The sequence below is a fragment of the Canis lupus genome, chromosome 16 (genome assembly GCF_048164855.1).
Source record: "Canis lupus baileyi chromosome 16, mCanLup2.hap1, whole genome shotgun sequence".
NCBI lineage: Eukaryota > Metazoa > Chordata > Mammalia > Carnivora > Canidae > Canis > Canis lupus.
Window position 1 is genome coordinate 27,422,784 of NC_132853.1, and position 26,697 is coordinate 27,449,480.

Genomic DNA, 26,697 nt, shown 5'->3' on the forward strand with positions numbered 1-26,697 from the left:
TTTTCTTTCTTTTTTTTTAATTAAAAAAAATTTTTTTTTAATTCGTGCCCAATGTGGCATGAATCCTGAGATCAAGAGTGGCATGCTCTATTGACTGAGCCAGCCAGGTACCCCAGGAATTTTCTTTATATACGTACATATACATGTGTAGTAATTATTAGTCTGCTTAACAAAGTCTGATTATTGGATAATTTAATCATAGCATTTAATCTAACAATTATATAAGTAAATATAAAGACTTCATTTTTGAAAAACATTTTTTTAAAAAGATTTTATTTATTTATTTTATTGGGAAGGAGAGGAGCAGAGGGAGAGGGAGAAAATAAATGCCAAATTCGGAGAGCCCCATGCAGGGCTGGATTCCCTGAGATCATGATCTGTGCCAAAACCAGGAGTCAAATGCTCAACTAACTGAGCCACTCAGGTGCCCCTTTCTGAAAGACATTTTAAGTGCCATTTTTTGTTTTATTTTGTTTTTAAGTACTTTTTTTAAAAAAGGATTTTATTTATTTATTCATGAGAGACACACAGAGAGAGAGGCAGAGACACAGGCAGAGGTAGAAGCAGGCTCCATGCAGGGAACCAGATGGGGGGATTCCAGGATCACACCCTGGGTGAAAGGCAGGCGCTAAACTGCTGAGCCACCCAGGCATCCCACAAAGTAGAACTCTTAATTTTGGCTCTAAATCTAAGAGAGATGTATAGAGAAACAACTTTTAAAATGTTAACTAGTTTTTAAATTTTTAATAGAGCATGGGTATTATAGATGATGGAGGTTTTATATGCTTTTCTATTTCCATATTTCCAAAATTTGTGTACTTCATGTGATCAAAATACTAAAAAATATAAGGAGAAAAGAAAGAATAATTAACAGTACATCATGTTTATTAATATATCTTTTGTTCACAAAATGTTATTTGTGCTGATCTTTAGTTCCAGAAAGCTGACTCTGATCTGGATTACATTCAATACAGGCTGGAATATGAAATCAAGACTAATCATCCTGATACAGCAAGCAAGGTAATCTGCAAAAGAAATATATTTTTAACAAATTATTTTATTAAAAGATTTTCTGATAGTATTTCTAATAGTATATTATGAGTTAAATTATTAAGTACTAAATTATGGAATCTTAAAATCTTTTTGTTTGGAAGCTTGGTCACAGCATGCTAGAGAGATTATACCCATAGTCAAGGAAATTTGTGACCACCTTTTTTTTTAACACTTAATCAGGAATTATTGAACCCAAAGGTACAAATCACTGGAAAACTCTGAAATTCTGAATGAGAATATAGATAACTGTAGAGCAGTTGTTAAATAAGGAGGGAGAAACCATGGCAGTCATGATACTCTCTGAGGAAGATGATGATATACTATAAATTTGTTATATGAACTGTGATTTTTGTATAAAATTATATACTTAGTTTTTCTAACTTTAGATTGATTAGAAATATTAACTCCATTTATATTCCATAAAATTATAACTATATGTACAGATGCCCATGGAGGTAAAGACAATTTTTTTTTTTACCGATTTCTTTGTTTATTTGAGAGAGAGAGAGAGAGCTGGGGAAGGGGGAGAGGGAGAGGGAGAGGAGAGAGAACCATATGCAGACTCCTTGCTGAGCACAGAGTCCCACATGGGGCTTGATCTCATGACCCCAAGAACATGACTAACCAAAATCAAGAGTCAGGTGCTTAACTGACTGAGCCACCCAGGCTCCCCAACAATTTTTTTAAGCAAACAATTTTTAAGCATTGTCTGTTAACATTAATTGACTACTTAATGTCATTAATGTTTATTTTTGACAGCATTTGCTAGCAGATAAGAAATACCATATAGTTTGAAAAAATTTTCATATAATTAAGAATTATTTTGGATTGGTAGAAGTACAAATTAAAATAATGTTCCCCCCCCCCACATCCCCATCCTCTTTTAATTGAAGAGAACATCCTCTTTTAATTGAAGTATAGTTGATACACACTGTTATATTAGTTTCAGGTATACAACATAGTGATTGGACAACTCTATACATTATGCTATGCTCACTACAGCAATAGCTACTACCATCTCTCACCCTAAAACACTATAACAATACAATTGACTGTATTCCCTATGCTGTACATTTCATCCCATGATATTTTCATTCCATAAATAGAAGCCTATACCATGTACCCCCTCATCCATTTTGCTCATCCCCTCATACCCCTGCCCTCTGGCAACTACCAGTTTGTTCTCATTCTGTTTCTGCTTTGTTTGTTCATTTGTTTTGTTTTTTAGGTTCTACGTCTGAGCAAAACCATGTGTCTGACTTTGTCTTTGTGTGTCTGACTTAGTTACTCTCTAGGTCTATCCATGTTGTTCCAAATGACAAGATTTCATTCTTTTTTTTGATTGAGTAACATTCCATTGTACATATATATCACATTTTCTTTATCCATTCATTTATCAATGGACATTTAGTTTGCTTCTATATCATGGCTATAATAATGTAAGTAATGCTGTAATAAGCATAGGTATGCATATACCTTTTCAAAGAGTGTTTTCTTTTGTATGTGTATGTGTTTGTTTTCTTTGGGTCAATGCACAGTAGTAGTGAAATTATTGGATCATAATGGCATTTCTATTTTCAGTTTTTTTTAGACTTTATTTATTAATTCATGAGACACACACAGAGAGAGGGAGATTGAGAGAGAGAGGCAGAGACACTGGCAGAGGGAGAAGCAGGCCCCATGCAGGGAGCCCGACATGGGACTCCATCTTGGGACTCTAGGATCACGCCTCGGGCCAAGGCAGCACTAAACCACTGAGCCATGCGGGCTGCCCTCTATTTTCAATTTTTTGAGGAATCTCCATACTGTTTTCCATAGTGGCCGCACCAATTTACATTTCTACCAATAATGCATGAAGGTTCCTTTTTCTCTACTTCCTCACCAATACTTGTTACCTGTCTGGGTTTTTTTTTCCTTTTTTTTAAGATCTTATTTATTTATTAGAGAGAGAGTGAGCACAGGTGGGAGGAGGGGCAGGAGAGGAAGAAGCAGGCTCCCCACTGAGCAGGGAGTCTGATGTGCGGCTCAATCCTAGGACTCTGGGATCATGACTTGAGCTAAAACCAGACACTTAACCAACTGAGCCACCCAGTGCCCCTCTTGTCTTTTTGATACTAGCCAATTTGACAGGTATAAGGTGTTGTCTTGTTGCAGTTTTGATTTGCATTTCCCTGATGATTAGTGATATTGAGCATCTTTTCATGTGTCTATTGGCCATTTGTATGTCTTCTTTGGAAAACTGTCTATTTAGGTTCATTGCCCATTTTAAAATTGGATTATTTGTGGGGGTTTTTTGGTGTGGAGTTGTATGAGTTCTTTTTATATTTTGGGTATTAACCCCTTATTGGATGTATCCTATGCAAATATCTTCTCCCATTGAGTAGATTGCCTTTTCATTTTGTTGACAGTTTCCTTCACCATGCAATTGGGTGTAGTCCCAGTAGTTTATTTTTACTTTAGCTTCCCTGTCTGAGGAGACATCACAAGAAAAATATTTCTACAGTCAGTGTCAAAGAAATTACAGCCTATACTTTCTTCTAGGAGTTTTATGGTTTTGGGGTTCACATTTAGGTCTTTAACCCATTTTGAGTTCATTTTTGTCTATGGTATAAAAAAGTGGTCCACTTTCATTCGTTTGTATGTGGCTGTTCAGTTTTCCTGGCACCATTTATTGAAGACACTGTCTTTTCCCCATTGTATATTCTTGAGTCCTCTGTCTTGGATTAACTGACCATATAAGTATGGATTTATTTCTGGGCTATTTTTTAAAAAGATTATTTATTTATTTATTCACGAGAGACACACAGAGAGAGAGAGAGTCAGAGACACAGGCAGAGGGAGAAGCAGGCTCCATGCAGGGAGCCTGATGTGGGACTCGATCCCGGGTCTCCAGGATCAGGCCCTGGGCTGAAGGCAGTGCCAAACCACTGAGCCACCTGGGCTTCCCTATTTTTTTACTATTTATCTGTATGTTTATTTTTGTGCCAGTACCATACTGTTTTACTAAAGCTTTGTAGTATATCTTGAAATCTGGAGTCATGATTCCTTCAGCTTTGTTCTTTCTCAAGATTGCTTTGGCTATTTGGAGTCTTTGTGGTTCCATACAAATTTTAGGATTATTTTGTTCTAGTTCTGTGAAAATGGCATTTTGATAGGGATTGCATTGAATCTATAGATTGCTTTGGGTAGTATGGACATTTTAACAATATTAATTCTTCCAATCCATGAGCATGGAATATATTCACATTTCTTTGTGTTATCTTCCATTTCTTTCATTAATGTTTTTTTTTTTTTTTAAGATTTTACTTATTTATTCAGAGAGAGAGAGAGAGAGAGAGAGAGAGGCAGGCAGAGACACAGGCAGAGAGAGAAGCAGGCTCCATGCAGGGAGCCTGATGTGGGACTCGATCCCAGTCTCCAGGATCACACCTTGGGCTGCAGGCAGCGCTTAACCGTGCTGCGCCACCGGGGCTACCCTCATTAATATTTTCTTAAAAAGCTGCTTTCTTGAGCTATAATTCACATACCATAAAATTCACCCTTTAAAAATGTACAGTTCAGTGGTTTTTAGATTCAGAGTTTTGCAGCTATAATGATAATCTACTTTCTGTCTGTATAGTCTCAATGGATTGGCTGTCTGAACGTGTCATATAAATGGAATCACAATATGTGGCCTTTTATGTCTTGGTTTTTTCACTTAGAATGTTTTATTTATTTATTTATTTATTTATTTATTTACTTACTTACTTACTTACTTAGAATGTTTTAAAGGTTTACTCATGTTCTAGCATGAATCAGTACTTCATTCCTTTTTTTTTTTTTTTTTTAGAGTAGATACATGCCCAGTGTGGAGCCCAACACGGGGCCTGAATTCATGACCCTCAGATCAACACCTGAGCTGAGATCAAGAGTCAGACACTTAACTAACTGAGCCACTCAGGCACCCTACTTCATTCCTTTGTAGAGCTGAAAAATATTGTATGGCTGTATCACATTTTCTTATTCATTCATCAGTTAATAGTTTGGTTGTTTTTTCCTTTGGCTATTTTGATAATGCTACTATAAACATTCATGTACAAGTTTCTGTGTGGACATTTCCTTTCATTTCTCTTGGGTTTATACCTAAGAGCGGAATTGGTGGCCATATAGTAACTCTATGTTTAATATTTTAAGAAACTGCCTAATTGTTTTCCAAAGCAGTTGTACCATTTTACATTCTTTTTTTTTTCCATATTACATTCTTAGTTTTTTTTTCATTGTGGTAAAATACATGTAACATAAAATTTATCATTGTAACCATTTTTGAGTGTACAGTTCAGTTCAATTAATTACATTTGCATTGTTATGCAACCATCATCACCATCTCCAGAACTGAAGATGTCATCATCTGTCCAAACTGAAATTCTGTACCTATTAAACAATAGCCTTCCATTCCCAACTTCTTTCAATCCCTGGCAACCATCATTCTACTCTCTTTTCTATGAATTTAAGTCTAGGTAGGTACTTCATGTAAGTGGAGCCATATATCTATGCTTTCGTGGCTAGGTTATTTATTATCTCACTTAGTGTAATGTCAGTGTTCATCCACAGTGTAGCATGTATAATATTTTCCTTTTTAAGGCTGACTAATATTCCATAATATATATATATATATACACACACATATATATATATATATACACCTCATATTTATTTATTTATTTTTAAAGATTTTATTATTTATTTATTCATGAGAGACACAGAGAGAGAGAGAGAGAGGCAGAGACATAGGCAGAGGGAGAAGCAGGGTCCATCCATGCAGGGAGCCAGATGCGGGACTTGGTCCCGGGACTCCAGGATCACGGCACAAGCTGAAGGCAGACACTAACCACAGAGCCACTCAGGTGTTCCTATATACGTCATTTAAAAAATCCATTTATTTGTCATTGAACACTGGATTGCTTTCATCTTTTGGGTATTATGCTGCTATGTATCTGGGTATACATATATCTTTTTGAGTCCTTGTTTTTAACTCTTTTGTCCACACACACGCGCACACACCCCCCTAACGGTGGAATTGCTGATCATATGGTAATTCTCTGCCAAGTTTTGAGGAACTATAACTTCAAACACTTATCATATTTATCCAGTAACTCCACCTCCCCCTTTTTTTTAAAAAAGATTTTATTTATTTATTTGAGAGAGTGACAGAGCAAGCATGAACAAGGTGGTGGGGGGGATGGGCAGAGGGAGAGGGAGAAGCAGACTCCCCTCTGAGCAGGGAGCTGATGCGGGGCTTGATCCCAGGACCCTGGGATCATGACCTGAGCCGAAGGCAGATGCTTAACCACCTGAGCCACCCAGGCGCCCCTAACTCACCCTTTTTTGTGTTACATTTGGGAAGAAAACTATGATCTTAATGTTCATAGATTTCACTGACATTAGTTCTAATGATTATATATATACCAAGGAACAGGAAAATAAAGAACCAGTTACACTAACTTCTAATAGCTCTACATTGTGATAGAGGCAATACATTTTCATTGAACATTACTATGTACCAACCACTATGATGTGTCTGTTTGTGTATGTTCATACTCACATACATACATAAAATTTTGTTTAGATGCTTTATCTTTATTCTATTCTACTATGATTTGGAGTCTTAATAATTCTGCATAAAAGTCAACATATTTATTTAAAAGATTTTATTTATTTATTTATTTATTCATGAGAGACACAGAGAGAGAAGCAGAGACATAGACAGAGGGAGAAGCAGGCTCCCTGCATGGAGCCTGATGTGGGACTTAATCCCAGGACTCTGGGATCATGACCTGAGCTGGAGACGCTCAACAGCTGAGCCCCCCAGGTGTCCCAAAGTCAACATTTTTTTTTTTTTAAAGTCAACATTTTTAAACAGAATCTACTTAGATATAAAGATACAATAAACTACAAGCTTCTATTATAATGTTTTTAACCTGTATTTGTTCAAGAAAGGTAATTTTGTTTTCTTTTATGAGCATTTTACCTGTAAGTCTTTTAAATTTGTAATACAACTAATGGCGTATTTCCTTTCGATTCTTTTAAAAGACTTAATGTGTTGAGCTTTTTGCTTATTGGATTTTCTTTTCCCTCGTCACTAGCAGGATCATTACCTAGCACATCTTGTTTTTGGTTTTTTTGTTTTTTAAGGATTTATTTGAGAGAGAGAGAGAGCAAGAGAGAGCTAGAGCAGGGGGCTGGGAGAGGGAAAAGCAGGCTCCTCGCTGAGCAGAGATCTGAATGTGGGGCTTGATCCCAGTACCCTGGGACTATGACTTGAGCCAAAGGCAGACACTTAACCGACTGAGCCATCTAGGTACCCCTGAGCACATCTTGTATACTTCTATGACCTGTCATAAATGATCACCCACTTAAAATAAACAAGAGCCCAAAGGAGTTGAAGTGTTACAGGCACAAAATTAAATAAAGTGCAACTAGTTTATAAACACTAATAAAAGAACACAGTGGCTCCCAAGAAGCTAATCACTCCAACAAAATAGGCTATGTGCACAATACTTTTTTTCCTCTGTTGTATGGTGCTAAGTTTTAAAAATCTACGTATCTTGATGCCTTGTTCACCAATTCTTTACCTGGATTGGTGGGTCATCAAGGATTAGTATACTGGCCACATTTTTCCCTCTATGAGTTTAGTTCTTGTCACATTTCTTTTTTCTGTGAATTTATGTTTGGAGAATTTATCATTCTTCTGATTTATATGAACAGGTCTCTGGGAAATTCACAACTGAGCTCCATTTCTAGTTACCTAAAGATCATTCATATTTATATAATCCACTATCATCTCACATTTGATCTCCTCTACCCTCATACCAATTTTTCTCCTAACTTTAAACTTTTATTCTTATCAAATTAGGTTTTGTAAATAATTTGAAAAGTCACAGAAGCACAAAGCATATAAGTACAAACAGTAATTCCTTGTTTCATACTTTACCACCCTCAAGCATGTCACCACTTTATTTCAGCATCTTCTTGTATTTACCTTTTTCTTTCTCTCTTTTTTTTAATTTTATTTATTTATTCATAAGAAACACACAGAGAGAAGCAGAGACATAGGCAGAGGGAGGAGAAGCAGGCTCAATGCAGGGAATCCAATATAGGACTCGATCCTGGTACTCCAGGATCACACCCTGAGCCAAAGGCAGATAGACGCTCAACCCCTGAGCCACCCAGGTGTCCCTACCTCCTTATTTCTAAATAATATGTTTGTGTTGCCATTTTTTTCCCCCAATCTGAAATTGATTTCCTGGATATAGGCTATTCTTGTTAAAATCCAAGATCTGTACTGTGATTTATGCAAATCAGTTAACTTCTGTGAACTTACTTACCTTGTCTATAAAATGGGGATATTACTATCTGCTCATAGGTTGAGAGAGGATAAAATAAGTAATATATATAATGTATTTAGAACAGTTTAGTCCAGAGTATGCACTATATCTTAGCTGCTGTTATTAATAATAACTTCTTGTTATGGAAGATAAAGATTAAATACTTTATAATTTCTTGCTCTATCCATATTCACTTCCACTTGGGCTGCTGCAACAAAATACCACAGACTTAGGACCTTATATACAACAGAAAGTTAGTTTCACAGTTCTGGAGGTGGAAGTCTGTGATCAAGGTGCCAGCATAGATAAGTTAGGGCCCTCTTTTGGGTCACAGACTTTTGGTTGTATGCTCAGAGCAGAGGGGATGATCTCTTGGGGCCTCTTCCATCAGAGTACTAATCTCATTTATGGTGGCTCTCCTCTCATGAAGTTATCACCTCCCAAATAACTCACCTCCAAATTACATCACCTTGGGGGTTAGGTACTTGAATGAATTTTGAGGGGTACTTGGTTGGCTCAGTCAGAAGAGCATATGACTCTTGATCTCAATGTCTTGAATTTAAGCCCCATGTTGGGTATAGAGATTACTAAAAAACAAACAACCAACCACAAAAAAAAACCCTAAAACAAAAGAAATAAACAAGTGAATTTTGGAGAGACATTCGGACCATAGCCATTAGGACTCTGCAAATACTGCTTTTATCAGTCATGTAATATACTATGTCTGCTTTTCCTGGAGCTTTTTTTAGTTTTTTTTTTTTTTTTTTCTGGAGCTAATAATTTTCTTTTTTCCCTTCAATTTACCTAATTTTTCTATGCATGTATCATTATTTCAGTCAGACTTTTTAAAGATTTATTTATTTATTTATTTAAAAGATTTTATTTATTCATGAGGCACACACAGAGAGAGAGGTAGAGACATAGACAGAGGGAGAAGCAGGCTCCTCATAGAGAGCCTGATGCAGTACTCGATCCCTGGACCCAGGATCATGCCCTGAGCTGAGCCACTCAGTCATCCCAGATTTATTTATTGAAGAAAGAGCGAGCTAGCCAGGGGTGGGGCAGAGGGAGAAAGGGAGAATCTCAAGCAGGCTCTGTGAGCCTGCCTCGGGGCTTAATCTCATGACCTTGAGATCATTACCTGAGCCAAAGTCAAAAGAGTTGGACACTCAACTGACTGAGCCATCCAGGCACCCTAGCCTCAGATGGTTCTATCAGAACGGTAAAACTCTTGTTGACATTGTCAGACACATCACATGATTCCTAAGTTTCATTTTTTTCCACATCCCTCCCAGTGCTATCTATCCTCCTGCTGTATAGACCTCCTGTGTACCTGTTTCTGGGACTTCTTTTATTTATTTTTTTAAAAAATTTTTAAAAAGATTTTATTTCTATTTATTTATTCATGAGAGATACAAAGAGAGAGGCAGAGACACAGGCAGAGGGAGAAGCAGGCTCCATGCAGGGAGCCCAATGTGGGACTTGATCCCAGGGCTCCGGGATCATGCCCCTAGCCAAAGGCAGGCACCCAATCACTGAGCCACCCAGGCATCCCTGTTTCTGGGATTTCTTTACCATCATTTCAGTAATTCTTTTTGCTTTATTTCTGGTTTGAATTATACATCTCATTCTTTCTTGGTTCATTTCCTTGATCAGGTGAAGCATATCCTTTAGAAGTTTCCTGAGGAAGAGTACATAAAAGGCCAACTTTCCGAGAAGTTGACTGTTTGGAAATGTCTTTATTTAATCTTTATTTAATCCTTTAGATGATGGATAGTTGGTTGAATAGGAAATACTAGACTGGAGATTATTTTCTCTTAACATAATTGTGTTATTTTAGCTTCCAGTGTTCTTGCTGAGAAACTCATGCCATACTAATTGTGTCTTCCTCCTTTTTTTTACCCTCCCCCTTCCTTAACCCTTTTCTCTTGGAACTTTCAGAATATTTTATCCATACTCTAAAAATTTTTTTGGTCATTTTATGGTTATGGATAGGCCTTCTCATTAATTGTGCTATCATTTGGTGGGGCCCTTTACATGTAAAAACACATGCATTTGAAATCTCATAACTTTACTTAGCTATTGTATTCATAAGAAAAGACTTCACAGAAAAACCTCTTTTATGCTTTATCCCATCAGTGATTTACTGAACATCCTGGATCTATTCTCCATTTTTCTAATTGTTTCTTTCCTATCTTTTAGTAGTTTTTTGAACTGTATTTTCCAGTTTTTCTACTGTATTTCTTTGATCCACTGCAGTCTCTACCATCTAGAAACATGATGGGAAATAATACCTCTGAGGGTCAGAGGACAGATCTCAATATTATTGGGGTATACACTGAGTAGATTCCCAAAAAGGCATCTTAATATACACATTCCTTTATATACCAGATGATGCATTTGATGTCATCTATTATTCCTTTGTTCCTAACAAACATACCACTAAGATCTCTTAAATGTTTTCATGAGGTCTCTATGTTGTCCGTTTCCTATTTCTATTTCTTATACCATAGGTCTTGATCACTCCTTGCAGAAATATTTTATTTTAAAATCTTTTAAAAATATTTTATTTATTTATTTATGAGAGACACATAGAGGCAGAGACATAGGCAGAGGGAGAAGCAGGCTCTCCTCAAAGAGCCCCATGTGGGACTTGATCCCGGATCCCGGGATCACGCCCTGAGCAGAAGGCAGACGCTCAACCACTGAGCCACCAGGCGTCCTTGCAGAAATATTTTAATAGTCTTTAAGTTAGATTTTCTCTTCTTTTCCCTTCCTATGAGAATCATCTTTATTTACTATTTCCATCATTAAAAACAGAAACATCTCTAAGGAAATAGAGAATACAGGGCCATAAAATGAGTCTCTGCCATAGCCATGAGATAGGGTCCCTGAAGGAAATATCTGTAGAGTAGGAAACTAACAAAGGTAGTATAGTTTTATAAAAATCAAGACTTCATTTTAAGGTAGGAACAAGAAGGAAATAAGGCCTAAGAAAGGGTATCAAAATTATATGATATTGGGCAAACCTAACTTTTGATTGTTTACAATAATTTGGCAAAGGATACTAGTCTATGGGATGTTAAATTGGGGAAGTGTATTAGACCTACAAGATTGGTGGAAACGGAATGAGAAGAATCAGATTAGTTTTTTTTTTAAATATTATATTTATTTATTCATGAGAGACACAGAGACAGAGAGAGGCAGAGAGAGAAGCCGGCTCCATGCAAGTAGCCCAATGTGGGACTTGATCCTGGGACCCCAAGATAATGCCTTGGGCCTAAGGCAGACACTCAACTGCTGAACCACCCAGGCGTCTCTGAAACTGGTTTTGAAGCAACAATAGAGTCAAGAGAAGGAGTGAATTTTGTTTTATTTACTTATTTTTTAATTTTATTTATTCATAGAGACACAGAGAGAGAGAGAGAGAGGCAAAGACACACGCAGAAGGAGAAGCAGGTCCCCTACAGGAAACCTGAGGTGGGACTCGATCCCGGGTCACCAGGATCACACCCCAGGCTGCAGGTGGCGCTAAACCGCCGCGCCACCGGGGCTGCCCTGAATTTCGTTTTAGAATAGGGAAGATCTATACATACTTGGAGTGTGTACAAAGGGAGATAATGCGGGGCACCTGGCTGGCTCAGTCAGAGGAGCACATGAGTCAGTTGTGAGTTTGAGCCCCACATTGAATGTAGGGATTTTTTTTTTTCTTTCAAAGATTTTATTTATTTATTCATGAGACACAGAGAGAGGCAGAGACATAGACAGAGGGAGAAGCAGGCTCCTTGCAGGAAGCCCGATGTGAGACTTGATCCCGGGACCGGGATCATACTCTGAGCCAAAGGCAGATGCTCAGCTGCTGAGCCACCCAGACATCCCAGATGTAGGGATTACTAAAAAAATAAATAAATAAACAAAAACTTCAAAACAAAACAAAAAGTAGAGAGATATTGATAAGTCATAGAAATATAGGAAATTAAAGGCTCTGGAGGATTTGGGTAGCAAACAACAGTAATACTGGCAGTGTGACAGGCTGAGCAGGGATGAGAATGTCCATAGATGTTTTCCTTTTTTTTTAAAGATTTCATTTATTTATTCATGAGCGACACACACAGAGAGAGAGGCAGAGACACAAGCAGAGGGAGAAGCCAGCTCCATGCAGGAGCCTGATACGGGACTCGATCCCGGGATGCCAGGATCACGCCCTGGGCCGAAGGCAGGCGCTAAACCACTGAGCCACCCAGGGATTCCCCTTATGTTTTCCTTTTTGGATGAAAAGGCAGGAAGATGGAACTTCTTTTTTTTTTTTGGAAGATGGAACTTCTACTAATGTTTTCTGTTTTCTTGGTGTAGTAGTTGGTGAGGTCATGTGCCAAGAAGGGAGTGCATGGGAATTGGAGGAAGTGGAGAAAGTTTAGAATAGTGAATATTATAGGGCTTGCTAAGGAACCATCAGGGAATGAAAATTACCAAGTGGTGGAAAGGACCTTTTACAAAGGTCTTTTATGGAATGGTGTTTACATTCTAAAATGAATTTGAAAAACCAATGTAACCTATAAATATAATTGCTTGAGTTGGCATGATTTTGTATGGTGAGGTCAGTTGTCACTTAATACATACTTTAACCCCATGATAGATGTTTAAGAATTTTATAAGTGGTTTTATTTTTAAATTCTCTTATTGTTTAAGAACAAATCAAAATAGTTCCTTTAGTCACCTTCTGAATAGTATTTATTATTGTATTGTTAAAATACCATGTAATTATCGTGAAATATGTATTAAATGTTATATATCTTATGGGAGTTTTTTTTTAATGTCACTTATTTGCTTATTTTAATATTCCTATTTTGTGTGCATGTGTAGGTTATTTCTGTACCTAAGCTTTAATTTCCTTGAGAATAGGATCTAGGTCTTATGCTTTTTTTTTCCCCTCCTCCCATCCTTTGTTACATAGTTACATAATTAATTATATACTGTTCAATTAAATTGATGGTAGAATTAAATGGATGGTGTTGTATATATTTTAATCCTTAAAAGAAGCTTAATTTTTCCTTTTCATGATTTAATATATATATTACTTTCTTCCTGATGTAGAAAAATCCAGTTACACTCTTAAAGGAATTGTCAGCAGTAAAGTCTCGATATCAAACTTTGCATGCACGCTTTAAACCAATAGCTGCAGAGCAGAAAGAAACTAAGAACCGCATTTGTGCTACTGTCAATAAGACTATGATCATGATACAAGAACTACAAAAGCAAACAGACCTGGAGGTAATGCTTTCAATTGACAAGTTGGATTTGTAGACTTTTAATTCTGAGTGTCTTTTTGAAAGATAAATCCCTGTTAACTTTCATTTTGAGATTCTGGAGTCTTAGTTTAACTGTTGATAAAAATGAGATTTTTTTGATTCCTGAAGTATAAAATAGCTCTTTTGTTTTAAAATAAGCATGTCTGGGCACCTGAGTGGCTTAGTCTGTTAAGCATCTGCTCAGGTCATGATCTCAGGGTCCTGGGATCGAACCCTGTAGAGAGCCCTGCTGAGCAGGGAGCCTGCTCGTGCTCTCTTTAATAAATAAATAAAATCTTTTTTAAAAGATTTAAAAAAAATAAGCAGGGATGACTGGCTGGCTCAGTGGTTGAGTGTCTGCCTTTGACTCAGGGCGTGATCCCAGGGTCCGGGCTTGAGTCCTGCATCAGGCTCTGTGCAGGGAGCCTGCTTCTCCCTCTGCCTATGTCTCTGCCTCTCTCTCTCTATCTCTCATGAATAAATAAATAAAATCTTAAAAAATAAAAAAATAAGCACATGGACTTGACGTGGTTAATAAAGAAGTGTGCTATCTTGAATTATATAGCCATGTTAGAAGAGAAAACTTGCTAATACTTATTAAATCTACCAATTTTGTAGTTCCTGTAAGAACTAGTGAAACTGAGAAATGTGGAAAGCATCTATACCAGTGACTTTTCAAATTCTCCTTTTCTTAAATTGGGTTGGTGAGCTTAGTAAGATGGACCTTCATTCTCTCCCTTCATTCCCTATACTCTTCTGATTTCATGTGAATATCCTTGAAATTATCAACTTCTATCACTGATTGTGTAAAACTCTTCAGATATAATGGAGTAAAAAAAAAAACAATATGAGCTGCTGACATAGGCACTATATCTCAAATAGCTGACTGAAGGATTTGTAAAATTTTCATTTATTATTAAGGCAAAGTTGAGGGCTTTCAAAAGAAAAGATAGCCTGTATGTAGTTGGAATCATAAAGCAGAACTTAATGATATGGACAAAAGATGGCCAACAGATTTTTATATCTGGTGTCAACTGTAATCATTTTTTTTAAAGATTTTATTTATTTATTCATGAGAGACACAGAGAGAGAGAGAGAGAGGCATAGACACAGCCCTAGGGAGAAGCAGGCTCCATGCAGAGAGCCCGACATGGGACTCGATCCTCCATCTCCAGGATCGCACCCTGGGCTGAAGGCGGCGCTAAAGCGCTGAGCCACCCAGGCTGCCCTCAACTGTAATCATTAACTGGTAATAGCTATTTAGAGGGCTGAATTGAGGAACTGTGTCTGGGCATTGCACAAAAGCTATCTGCTGTGGGCATGCAGCTAGGGGCAGCATACATGTTTGTTTGTTTGTTTTGCCAACCATGAGCTATATTTGGTTTAAGATATTTGAATTATGGGCTTGTAGTGAGAGAAATCTCAAAGGTTGATTACCGAGGTTAATTTGGTCAATAATTCTTTAATATTACAAATGGCAGAAAAGAGAACAATACTTGATTAAAATTATAAAATGATCTTAGATGTATCTCAGATGTTATATGCTTCATATATTACATCATTGGGAGATGAATAGTAGAGGAGGAAAGAGCAATTAAAAAGGGCACAGGGAATAGGAAGTAGGAAACTTAAAACATTAAAGGTGGTGACATATACTAATAATGCAAAAAAATATGTATATAACTGTTATAAATATGACTCAAGTTGCATACTCTTCATAGTATGCAATCAGAACTTGAAAATAGGGCAGCGCAGATGGCTCAGCGGTTTAGTGCCGCCTTCAGCCCAGGGTGTGATCCTGGAGACCTGGGATCGAGTCCCATGTCAGGCTCCCTGCATGGAGCCTGCTTCTCCTTCTGCCTGTTTCTCTGCCTCTCTCTCTCTCTTTCTGTTTCTCTCATGAATGAATAAATAAATAAGATCTTTATTAGAAAAAAATAAAAAAGGACTTGAAAATAGAGGCACATAAACTTGTTCTAAGGAAACAAATCTTGAGAAGAGATTAGGTATATATAGTTCTGGATGTACGTATCAACATATAAGTATAGAAATCCATAAATTTATTGAAGCACAGGATAAATTTAGGTGAGTGAAAAAAAAAGTGATATTTTGTTTTGTTTTTTAAAAGATTTTATTTATTCATGAGAGACACAGAGAGAGGCAGAGCCATAGGCAGAGAGAAGCAGACTCCATGCAGGGAGCCCAATGTGGGACTCGATCCCAGGACTCCAGGATCATGCCCTGAGCTGAAGGCAGACACCTAACTGCTGAGCCACCCAGGCGTCCCAGAAAAGTGATATTTTGGATATTAACTAAAAATTTTCCCCATTGGATACAATAAATAGTTGCTATATTTCTGACTGAGATTTAAAAATGGTGCAGAAAATAGTTATAATGATTTTTAATCATCTAAACATCTATAACGGTCTTCATTCAGTTAAAAGTAGTATCTGCAATGAACAATAATTATATTGAAGGTAGATAGCTTTCTACCTTAGCATAGGGAGCTTTTACTTTGAATCATATAATTACAAATAAGGAGAAATGACTGAAAGGTTGGTTATAAACCTTGAAAAAAAGAGATCATATTTTAGATTCAATGATGGCCATATTGCAATATGTTGGATATAGTGGATCTTGTATCTACTACTTTAAAAATGAGATAGTAGAAAGTTTAGAGAAAATTTTCATGATCAAAATGTGGAAGAAAAGGATGACATCTGTAGAGAGTTATAAAACCAGAAATAGTTCTATGAGCCCAGCGTTTAAAGGACATGTAAGGTAGACCTCATAAAGGAAATATTAAAAGAGGTATATCAGGGGTGCCTGGGTGGCTCAGTCAGTTAAGTATCTGCCTTTGGCTTAGTTCATTATCTTCGGGTCCTGGGATCAAGCCCTGCATCGCTGAGCAGGGAGCCTGCTTCTCCCTCTCTCTTTGACACCACCCTACTTGTGTGTCCATGCATGAGCATGCACTCTCTCTGTGTCTCAAAGAAATAAAATATTTAAAAGGGGGGGAGCATATCACTCATAGGGACAGTACTGTGAGGATACTTAAGAAAGTCAAATTAAGTCCAGGCTTCTGAAATATTCTAAAATCACCGAAAGGGCCTTTAAAATTATTTTGGGAACATGAAAAACAAGAAAGGGATAAGCCTACTTAGGGCAAATAGTGCTCTGTTTATGTATAGACAACAGAAAACAGATAGTAAAACTGTTCATATATTATTTTGCTATAATCTATCAAGATGCATAGTTTTTCATTTGCAAGGACAGAAAATATATTTGAATTGATAATACTAAAAAAAAAAGCACATGGATTGATAATACTAAAAAACAAATAGGGAAGTGAGGACAGAAAATGAGGTGAAAGGAAGGGAATATATAAATTTCTTCATCTGTTTAGTTAATATGAAGATGTTAAAGGTTTTTTTTTTTTTTTAAAAGATTATTTATTTTAGAAAGAAAGTAGGTGAGCAGGGAGAGAAGCAGAGAGAAAGCCGATTCCCTGCTGAGTGGGGAGACCCAAGTAGGGCCCTGTCTTCCCACCTACAGATCATGACCTGAGTCAAAACCAAGAGTTGGATGCTTAACTGACTGAGCCAAGCAGGTGCCCCAAGATATTAAGATTTAAATACACTTAATTATAAAGGTGACCACCAAAAGATCCAAAAAAAAAAAAAAAAGACTAGATTTATTCCAAAATAAAAATTAGCAAAACAAACCCCCAAAACAAATATAATTCAAAAGGTATTAAAAATAGAATGGAGCACCTGGGTGGTGTAGTCAGTTTAGTGTCCAGCTCTTAGCTTAGGCTCAGGTTGTAATCTCGGGGTCATGAGATCGAGCCCCCTCCCTCACATTGGGCTCTGCATTAGGCCTGGGGCCTGCTTAAGATTCTCTCTCTCTCTCTCCTGCCCACCTTGCTCTTTTGTACACACTCTCTAAAAAAAAAAAAAAAAAAGAAAAACACAAAACCTAAAAACCCAGAGTGTGTGGTATTTTACTGAAACATTTGTGTTAAGGAACAAAATTGTCTACGAGTTTTGGATTGGTTAATTCCTGGACAAATTATTTGAAAGTTTATGAAATAGGTGGTCTGAAATCTCTTGAATAGTTATCACAAAGAGAAACATGGACTCACAGAGAAAAGTCTCTCCAGAACCATTTCTATTTTTGAGATAGAAGAAGAAAATTCTGTAATTATTTGGATTGAACTAAGGCATATGATTGTTTTTCTTTTTAGCCATGTGAATATTTTTGGTAAATGTTGATCAGCCAAACCAACTAGGTAGCCCAATCCCCACATGTGGCTATGTAAATTAAAATGTAAAGAAATTAAATTTAAAAATTCAGTTTTTCATCTACTGATTGATTGGATAGCACAGATATAGGATATTTTCAGCACCACAGAAAGTTCTATCAGACAGCACTGCCCTAGAGATTATTCTGTAGGTATGGTGTTTTCCAGATTTGGTAGTCTCTAGAGATGACCTATATAGTTAGAACTATTTGATTCTTCATGCTGTACCTCCTATAATTTCCCCATTAATCCTTTGTTTTAGCTAGCCTGTTGGTTAGTACTCTGTGGAAGTCCTTTATAAACTTCCCTTTGTCTTTTCTTCATCCCTTTGCTTTTGTTCCTACCTGCTCTTGGTGGATACTGTTTGCTGGGTGGTTTTCTCAGCTTCTGTTCTCTCCCTTGCTGCCTAATAGAATACTGATTTTCTTGAGACATGTTCCATCCCTCACTTGTGCCTGAGGCAAAGTTGGTGCTTTCCTCAGCTTACTGGGGTTGTATCTGATTGGCAAGTGGAATGGATTTTCCTTTAACTAACATTAGTTCAGGAATGGGTTTGTAACCCATATGACATGTGAGGAGGAAACGTTTGGAAGTAGGAAATTGAGTTTTTTCACTGCTGAGAGACTCCTGGGAAGAGAAAACTTCTCCTAAACATTGTGTATAGATGTGATGCCTAGTACTGCTCAGGCCATTTTTTCCTATCATTCTGAGGATAAAGCCACCAGCAGGGTTATTAGAGAAGGTGAAAGAAACCAAATCTTACGTTGAGCTGAATAAACCAGACCTGAAGTCTGTCTGCCCTTTTTTTGTATTTAATGTGCAATGATAATGTTTTGTTATTTATCCATTTTGAAATGTGTTCCTGTTACTTGCAGCTAAAAACATCTCAATTATCCTTCAAAATTTAGTCACATCTCTACTTCTGAGGAATCTTCCAGACTATTTTGTTCATATTTTTTTCAAAATGCTTTTAGAATATGGCATTCAAACGTGACTTCTTTAGTTTTGTTAAATTACAGTCCTTAAACTGTTTGATTTATTGGTCGTGTTTCTTCAACTTAATTCCAAGTTCTTTGAAAGCTCAAACGTTAAAAATACCCAGTATGTATAGACAGCCAAAAATTTATCTTTTTCCTGCCTTCCTAAATTTGTGATCGTAGGCATAGTATGAGTTTATGGAAACCTAAAAAAGAAGTTAATTAAATGAAACAGATTTTAGAGATTTTGAAATAAAGATTTTTGTCATTTGTTTTCTAGCTGTCACCACTGACTAAAGAAGAAAAAACTGCAACAGAGCAATTAAAATCTTTCATGTCAGACTTATGAAGAAATTGACTTCAAATGGGAATTCCAATGGAGAAGAGATTAATTCCAGAAAGATTTAAGAAGATGTCTTGTTAGCACTTGATTGGGGGATGGTGAAGAAGATTTGTCTGGGGTGATTGGATAATGATGCCTTTCGTAAGAGAGGGACTATCACAAGGGCAGATAATATATGAATAAAGTTCAGCCAAAAGGATGGAATAGGAATAAAGGGATTTAAAAATATATATGCACACAAACTTAGTCTTATAATTTCAGGCAAGGAAGTCACATAACACTGTTTTGCATCTGTTTTTGTGTAATTGGGATAACACTGATGTCCTGGCCTATCATGAAAGGATATTTATGTACCATCAGTCAGTCAGATGTGAATTAGCATGCTTTGGAAATTAAAGGATAGAAAAAATATTTGTATTACATTATGTGTATGATTTTATATTTGAAAATTCTGATTATAGATAATAGTCACTTTATTGATGAGACTGCTAATATGTGATCTCTAGACCTCCACAAAAGCTAACTTTAGTAATAATAAATTGGATTTTCTGTGACATCCTCACTTTTTTTTTCCCTATTCCTTCTGCCTGCTAATGTTAAGCAATGTGAACTCTGCTTTCAAATGTTGTTTGAGATTGTCCCTGTTGTGTATCAAAGTACCTTTGTTCTCCTTCAGCCTGTATTAACTGTAATTGTTCATTCTGTATGAAAGCTAAGAAACTGAAATCAGAGGATCACTGGCAACTACTACTTGCCAGTTTGTGTATATATGTGTTTGTGTGTGAATTTCTCTATTTTTTTTTTTAATTTATTTATGATAGTCACACAGAGAGAGAGAGAGAGAGAGAGGCAGAGACATAGGCAGAGGGAGAAGCAGGCTCCATGCACCGGGAGCCTGACGTGGGATTCGATCCCGGGTCTCCAGGATCGCTCCCTGGGCCAAAGGCAGGCGCTAAACTGCTGCGCCACCCAGGGATCCCAAATTTCTCTATTTTTTTTTTGTTTGTTTTTTGTTTTTTGTTTTTAAATTTCTCTATTTTTAAATAACTATTGGTATTAAGGTCATCATAGGGATAGATCTGGATACAAAGATGTCAATCACAGGATTATTTATACTAGCAATACACACACATACCTGGCTAATGGCAGGTAAACAGGAAAATAAATCATGGTGTATCCATATATTAAGAAGTCAAGCTGCCCCAGTAACTTATTACTATTAATGTTCTGGGAAATGCTGAAGCTATATTAAATGGGGGAGGGGAAAGCAGAGATTGCAGTTTTATAATTAAGATTGTGCTAGTGGCTCAGCAGTGAGTGTCTGCCTTTGGCTCAGGGCATGATCCTAAGGTTTGGGATCGAGTCACACATTGGGCTCCTAGTGGTGAGCCTGCTTCTCCCTTTACCTATGTCTCTGCCTCTTTCTCTGTGTCTCTCATGAATAAATAAATACAATCTTAAAAAAAAAAAAAAAAGATTGGGCTTTGGAGTCTGAGATGTAAATAGCAGTTTTTAAATTCTAGCTATGTGATCCTGAGCAAATCACTTAACTTCTGGGTGTCACGATGGCTGGAAGCACAATGAGATGGTAAAGTGTTTGAGTTTGATAATTAGTTATCCTTCAGTGAATATTTCTGTGTATAGTAAAAATGAAGCATTGAAAAGACTAGGAAAAATGCATCAAATATTAGTTCTGCAGGTTATAGAATTATATTTTCATATAATTAAAAATTTGTTATGAACATCTTACTTTCCATTAACAAATTTGTAATACATGACAAGTGGCTGGGAGAGTAGCTTCAGTTAAAATTGTGCGGTGTAGTTTGAATATTTGAAGAACAGAAAACCCTCTTTTTAAAATTAGAAATAAGTCATACTTCAATAACATTTTCTTCAGTACTCAGTTAATATTAAGGGGAAGTTTTTGTCATGGAATGGCTCTGGGATGTGATATTGATTGGTAGAATTGAAAAATGTAGCATCATAAAGAAGTCACAACCAGTTTCTGGAATTTTTCCTCTGTAACTTCCTATACAGGTATCTTCTAAATGTTGGTTCTTTCCCTCAGCCCCTTTAAAATTGTTATCTGTGCACTTCTCTATATATTCTTTTGTTTCCCAAGCTTCGTTTATTGATTCTGTCAAATTCCCAAATATAACTTCTTCCATTAGATTTAGAATATTCACACTGATCATGTCCAGAGTACTTACTGATATATTTTGTCAATGACCACTGTTCTGTTACTGGAATTAAAAGTTTGCATCCACAATAGCCAAACTGTGGAAGGAGCCTCGGTGTCCATCGAAAGATGAATGGATAGAGAAGATGTGGTTTATGTATACAATGGAATATTACTCAGCCATTAGAAACGACAAATACCCACAATTTGCTTCAACGTGGATGGAACTGGAGGGTATTATGCTGAGTGAAGTAAGTCAATCGGAGAAGGACAAACAGTGTATGTTCTCATTCATTTGGGGAATATAAATAATAGTGAAAGGGAATATAAGAGAAGGGAGAAGAAATGTGTGGGAAATATCAGAAAGGGAGACAGAACATAGACTCCTCACTCTGGGAAACGAACTAGGGGTGGTGGAAGGAGAGGAGAGGGTGGGGGTGAATGGGTGACGGGCACTGAGGGGGACACTTGACAGGATGAGCACTGGGTGTTATTCTGTATGTTGGTAAATTGAACACCAATAAAAAATTAATTTATTAAAAAAAAAGTTTGCATCCCTAGATCTTTAGCTAATAAAATCTTTCTGAAATATTCATAGTATCCAACCTCCACTTTATCTTCACTCTTACTACCCTTAGATCCTTTACTTCTCATCGTAATTATTTTCTATGGGACTATAGTGTTTTTACGTCTTAAGTTATAAGTAATACAAATTAATTTTAATTTATACCTTAATACAAATTTAATGTTAGGTAGTTAAAAATATAAGTACTCCTACTCTCCAGAATTGATCTGCAATCTCTTCAGATGTTTCTACATATATGAAAATTAAAAATAATTTTTTTACAAAAATAAGATGATACTATACCTACTCTAGCTGCAGTTTTTTTTTCATTGTAAATATATTGTGGATATTTTCATGCCACGCATCTATTCTTTTGAACAGCTGTAATATATGGATATATCAGGATTCTTCCAGTTCCTTATTGATGCGCATTGATAAGACTATAATAGAGAGGTTAGATTTGCGGGGTTGGGGAAAGGCAGCCAAGTTCTGCCCTGAAGGAATTTTTTTTTTTTTTTTTTTTTTTTTAAGATTTTAGTTATTCGTTTGAGAGAAAGAGCTCAAGCAGGGGGAAAGAGGCAGATGGGGAGGCACACTGTTGCTGAGCAGGGAGCCCCAGGCTGGACTCAATCCCAGGACCCAGGGATCAGGGCCTGAGCCAAAGGCAGACCCTTAATCACTCAGTCACCCAGGCATCCTGGCCTTTAAGAGGGATTCGAAGGAGGCATATCACAGATTTCCCAACTCCCATGCCGTAGCTTAGCATCTTGCCAACTACTTTTTTGCTTAAGTTAGCCAGAATCTGACTTTGTGGTTGCAACTAATGACCCCTAACTAATTGTATAGGTTTTCCAATTTTTCACTATTAACGAACTACTCCAATAAATCTTTAAACATTTTTGGATTCTTGGGCAAATATATCTGTTAGTACAAGAATTTAATATTTATCATATGTAGTAATTTGTCTTATTTTTTTCACTTCTCATTACTCTTTGAATCCCAAGTACAATACTGTGTTCCACAAATAATTTAATTGAGGTGAAGTTCACGTACCAAAATTAAGTAAAACCATTATTAAAGTGTACAATTGAGGGTATTTTAGTACAAATGGTGACGTGCAAACACCACAACCATAAAAAATTTCTAAAGAACTTTTCAGTCACAAATTAATCCTACTAAATTATATCCCTGTCCATGGCTTACCTAGTAAAAAGGAAATCGTTGGGGATCCCTGGGTGGCTCAGTGGTTTGGCCCTGCCTTTGGCCCAGGGCGTGATCCTGGAGTCCCCAGATGGAGTCCCGCATCGCTCCCTGCATGGAGCCTGCTTCTCCCTCTGCCTGTGTCTCTGCCTCTCTCTCTCTCTGTGTCTCTCATGAATAAATAAATAAAATCTTTTTAAAAAAAATTGTTGCCCATTACAAGATCGTCCAAATCTCTTGATACTTAAGAACTTCTTTCAAGAATATTGCTGATTCTTTACATGTGCACTCTAGATTGGGATAAGTGTAAATAGTTCGCAGTATTTCAGAGGAAAATTTAAATTCAAATTAAGAATTTGATGTAAGCCCTTTGTCTCACACCTTCAATTCCTGCAATCTTAGACCTACATTGGCAGAAAATTGCATGAAGAAACATAGGAAAGCTGAACAGAGGCGACACTTGCATTTTCCGTAGTCCCAGTGCGACAGCTCACCTCAGGCGGCAAGAGATGCAGTGTGGAGTGGTGTGGATCTGATCTCTACAGTCTGGTCCCATTCTCCTAACCCTGAAATGAGAAACTACACCGCCCTAGGCTTCAAAATCTGGAGCTTTGCTGGAGTAGCCGGGGCGGAAGTCTCAATACCCGAGACTCTGGCCTTCTTTCCGGGGCAAGAACTACTAGCCACGAATCCTATACATCATGGTTTCTCAAAGGTGCGGGCCACACAGGCCACCTGCAGCCAAATCAGCGACCGCGGCTGTCGAGGACGTTGATTTCGTGGAGCCGCACCCGAGAATCACAGTCTGAATACCTAGGGGTGTGGCTTCGGAGTAAGTTTCCCACAGCACTCCAGGTGGTTCCGGTCTTTGGCGCGCTAACGTTTGAGACCGGTGGAGCGCCGCTCTTCCCGGGCAGCGGGGCTGAAGAGGCTGCGCAGAAACAAGCGCCAAGTTCTCAGCCGCCTGCGTTAGGCCGGCGCCAAAGGCACGCAGCGCTGCGCTCGCTAGCAGCCAAATCTCGTGTGCGCCCCCGCACCGCGGGAACTTAGTCGCCCGCCTCTCCACTCCGCTCCCCTAACGCAGCGTCCTGCGCGCATGCGCAGCGCGCCTTCCCTCACCGCCGCGCCTTCGGCTGCCCTGGTTACCGTTAGTGTTTGCGAATTCCCTGCGGCACCTTCTGAGCTGGAGACCGGCGCCGCCGGGCTCTAGCAGCAGTTCCGTACGCGCGCGCTCGCATCACGTGGCGCGTGGCTGCCTCGCGGTTGCTGGCGGGCGGCTGAGCCGTGAGGAAGGAGCTGCGGTCACCGCTCGCCCTCCCACTGCGCTCTAGGGCGGGTGCGCGGATAAATATGGCGAAGTGGGGGTAGCTGGCGCCGAACCCGACGCGATGGGGCGCGCAGGTGGGGCGGCCGTCAGAGCTCCCTGACTTGGACGCCGGGCTGTTCTCGTCGGCGACTTGACCTGGCGACCTCGGGCCGGCGCCCAGTAGGTCAGACCACGGACTCCGCGGGTCGCCGAGGGCCCCGCCGAGAACCGGAGGCAATGGATGAACAGAGCGTGGAGGTGAGGGGGTTGAGCAGGGTGGTGGTTAGTTTCCCCCCGCCACCCGCTGAGCGTTCTTTATTTGGGGCGCCCTGCTCCAGTCCTCCCTCTTAGTAGGGCACCCCCACCCGGACGCTGCCGCTGTGGTGAAGGCTGGCCCGATGCGAAGCACGTCGTGCTCGGTCTGCAGCCCTCCAGGTGCCTTGTGTTCTGACCGTTCCCGAAGTCAGGTGGTGCGTATCCTGGCGTTTTCTGGATGTGTTGGCACCGGTACTTATTTCCCAGAGGGTTTTTGCAAACTGGGTAGAGCAAAACTGCAAATTCATTAGACATGCCGTGCACTCGCTACCAGTTCTTGCGAGTTCATGCGCGGATCCCAAACTCCCTCCAAATGGAATCATTCCCTCCCACCGGTACGTTTTGAAGACTTCTGCCCTTACTAAATAGAAGGAAGATAGGCTTTTATGATTTTATTTGTGATTTTCCAGAACAACCTATTATTTTACATCTGCTCTTGTGAGTTCTGATTTCAGATGTTTGGGATATTTACGTAAAGGCCAGGAAAAAAAAAGATGGCTTATTGAACATAATTATTTAGTAGTTGTCAAATTTTGAATCTTAATACTAAATTCTTCTTAGTAAGCGGCAACTCTATTACTGGGCGCTTCACTTGAAAGTAGTTCACCCAGTGGTCTTAATGTCCATTCCCGGCCGGCGTCTGCATGTCACAGGTTCGTTCTTGTTCTGCAGAGTCATGATTAGACTCCAGAACAATTTTCTCCTTAATTCCCCATGCGAAAGTGTTACAAGGTTTTGTAACGTTTTCTTGGTTTAGGAGCGTTTAATTCTCTTGGGAGGCAGTATAAATAAATGTGAGTACTGTAAAAATAAACTTGAAATATACAACAACCTGCGTTTAATTCTGTTTTCTTGTCAGTTATTTCCTAAATCGATTCACCTGGGGCTTGCAAAGAACACTGTTTTTTGTATTTATCTAATTTTTTCTTTTTTTGCAAAGCCTTCATGGAGCTAACATTAAAATTCTCAGGAGCAGCTCAGGCTCAAGCTAATTGGTTGGAGCATCAGGGCAGAAACTTGGATCTCTGGAATCTGTTTTAGTTTCTTTTTTGGTCAGAGTATACTGCCATTAGGATATATATCTTTTCTAATTTTTTTTTTTTTTATTGTAAAGCAATCCAACTACCCCCGCCCCCGTTGTGGAAATAGCAGGAAAAGTTTTTATTCTCTGTCATACAGTCTGCGTTTTTTTCTTAATGTTATACATCATAAGCATTTTTCAATTTCATAATTCAAGAAGTATTTCTAGGGACTCATAATCTGTGTCGTCATAATTTTTTTTGTCAGCTGTTACAACTTTTATAATTGAAACATTCTTGCCATTATAATTTATGTTTTAGTAAAAATATTCATGCATAAGTCTGTGTTTGCATTTCGTGTCCTTTCCTTAGAATAGAACCATTGTGAAGCTTAGAAAAAATGCACTTTTTCCAGATGTTCTGAGGCACACTGGACCTTGACCAACCAGTACTGATGTGAAATTTATTAAAACAGATATCATTTCAAAATAAATGTAAATGTTGAGTGAATTACTTTAAATATGCTTTTTACTTTTGATTCAGTAGTCTAATCCTGGTGGACCTTACAAGATCTTTTATTTTTCAGAGCATTGCCGAAGTTTTCCGATGTTTCATTTGTATGGAGAAATTGCGGGATGCACGCCTGTGTCCTCATTGCTCTAAGCTTTGTTGTTTCAGCTGTATCAGAGTAAGTTGTATTTCTTTTTACATGCTCTTAGTGGATATAGGAGATGTTGTAAAAATTAACTATTTTTTATTTTTATTTTTATTTTTTTTAAGATTTT

The 26,697-nt window shown here is 38.1% G+C and overlaps 3 protein-coding genes and 1 long non-coding RNA gene across 21 annotated transcripts in view; 3 read left to right on the top strand and 1 right to left on the bottom strand.

The window, feature by feature from the left end:
* SKA2 (spindle and kinetochore associated complex subunit 2) overlaps positions 1 to 19,882 on the top strand; it is a 35,726-nt gene extending 15,844 nt beyond the window's left edge. For all 3 annotated transcript variants that reach the window (XM_072779778.1, XM_072779779.1, XM_072779777.1), the window contains 3 exons: positions 934 to 1,020; positions 13,512 to 13,688; positions 19,266 to 19,882. In XM_072779778.1, the coding sequence (XP_072635879.1) occupies positions 934 to 1,020; positions 13,512 to 13,688; positions 19,266 to 19,334 (333 nt within the window). In that variant the 3' untranslated portion in view covers positions 19,335 to 19,882. The remainder of the gene's footprint in view (positions 1 to 933; positions 1,021 to 13,511; positions 13,689 to 19,265) is intronic.
* The window catches only part of LOC140606414 (oligosaccharyltransferase complex subunit OSTC-like), a 29,538-nt gene extending 9,656 nt beyond the window's left edge, over positions 1 to 19,882 (top strand). Inside the window, exons 2-3 of the mRNA XM_072779776.1 lie at positions 934 to 1,020; positions 19,266 to 19,882. The gene's annotated coding sequence lies outside the window, so the exon portion shown is untranslated. The remainder of the gene's footprint in view (positions 1 to 933; positions 1,021 to 19,265) is intronic.
* Positions 868 to 24,449, bottom strand: LOC140606416 (uncharacterized). The gene is made up of 2 exons (XR_012008730.1): positions 23,767 to 24,449; positions 868 to 1,025 (listed from the first exon to the last, which is right to left on the bottom strand). It is a non-coding gene; the product is annotated as an uncharacterized lncRNA (long non-coding RNA).
* TRIM37 (tripartite motif containing 37) overlaps positions 24,378 to 26,697 on the top strand; it is a 240,383-nt gene continuing 238,063 nt past the window's right edge. For 3 of the 16 annotated variants that reach the window (XM_072779752.1, XM_072779758.1, XM_072779757.1), the window contains exons 1-2: positions 24,382 to 25,048; positions 26,499 to 26,600. In XM_072779752.1, the coding sequence (XP_072635853.1) occupies positions 24,977 to 25,048; positions 26,499 to 26,600 (174 nt within the window). In that variant the 5' untranslated portion in view covers positions 24,382 to 24,976. Of the gene's footprint in view, positions 25,049 to 26,498; positions 26,601 to 26,697 lie in introns of all 16 variants that reach the window. The other 13 variants (XM_072779760.1, XM_072779765.1, XM_072779754.1 and 10 more) reach the window with 11 other exon arrangements.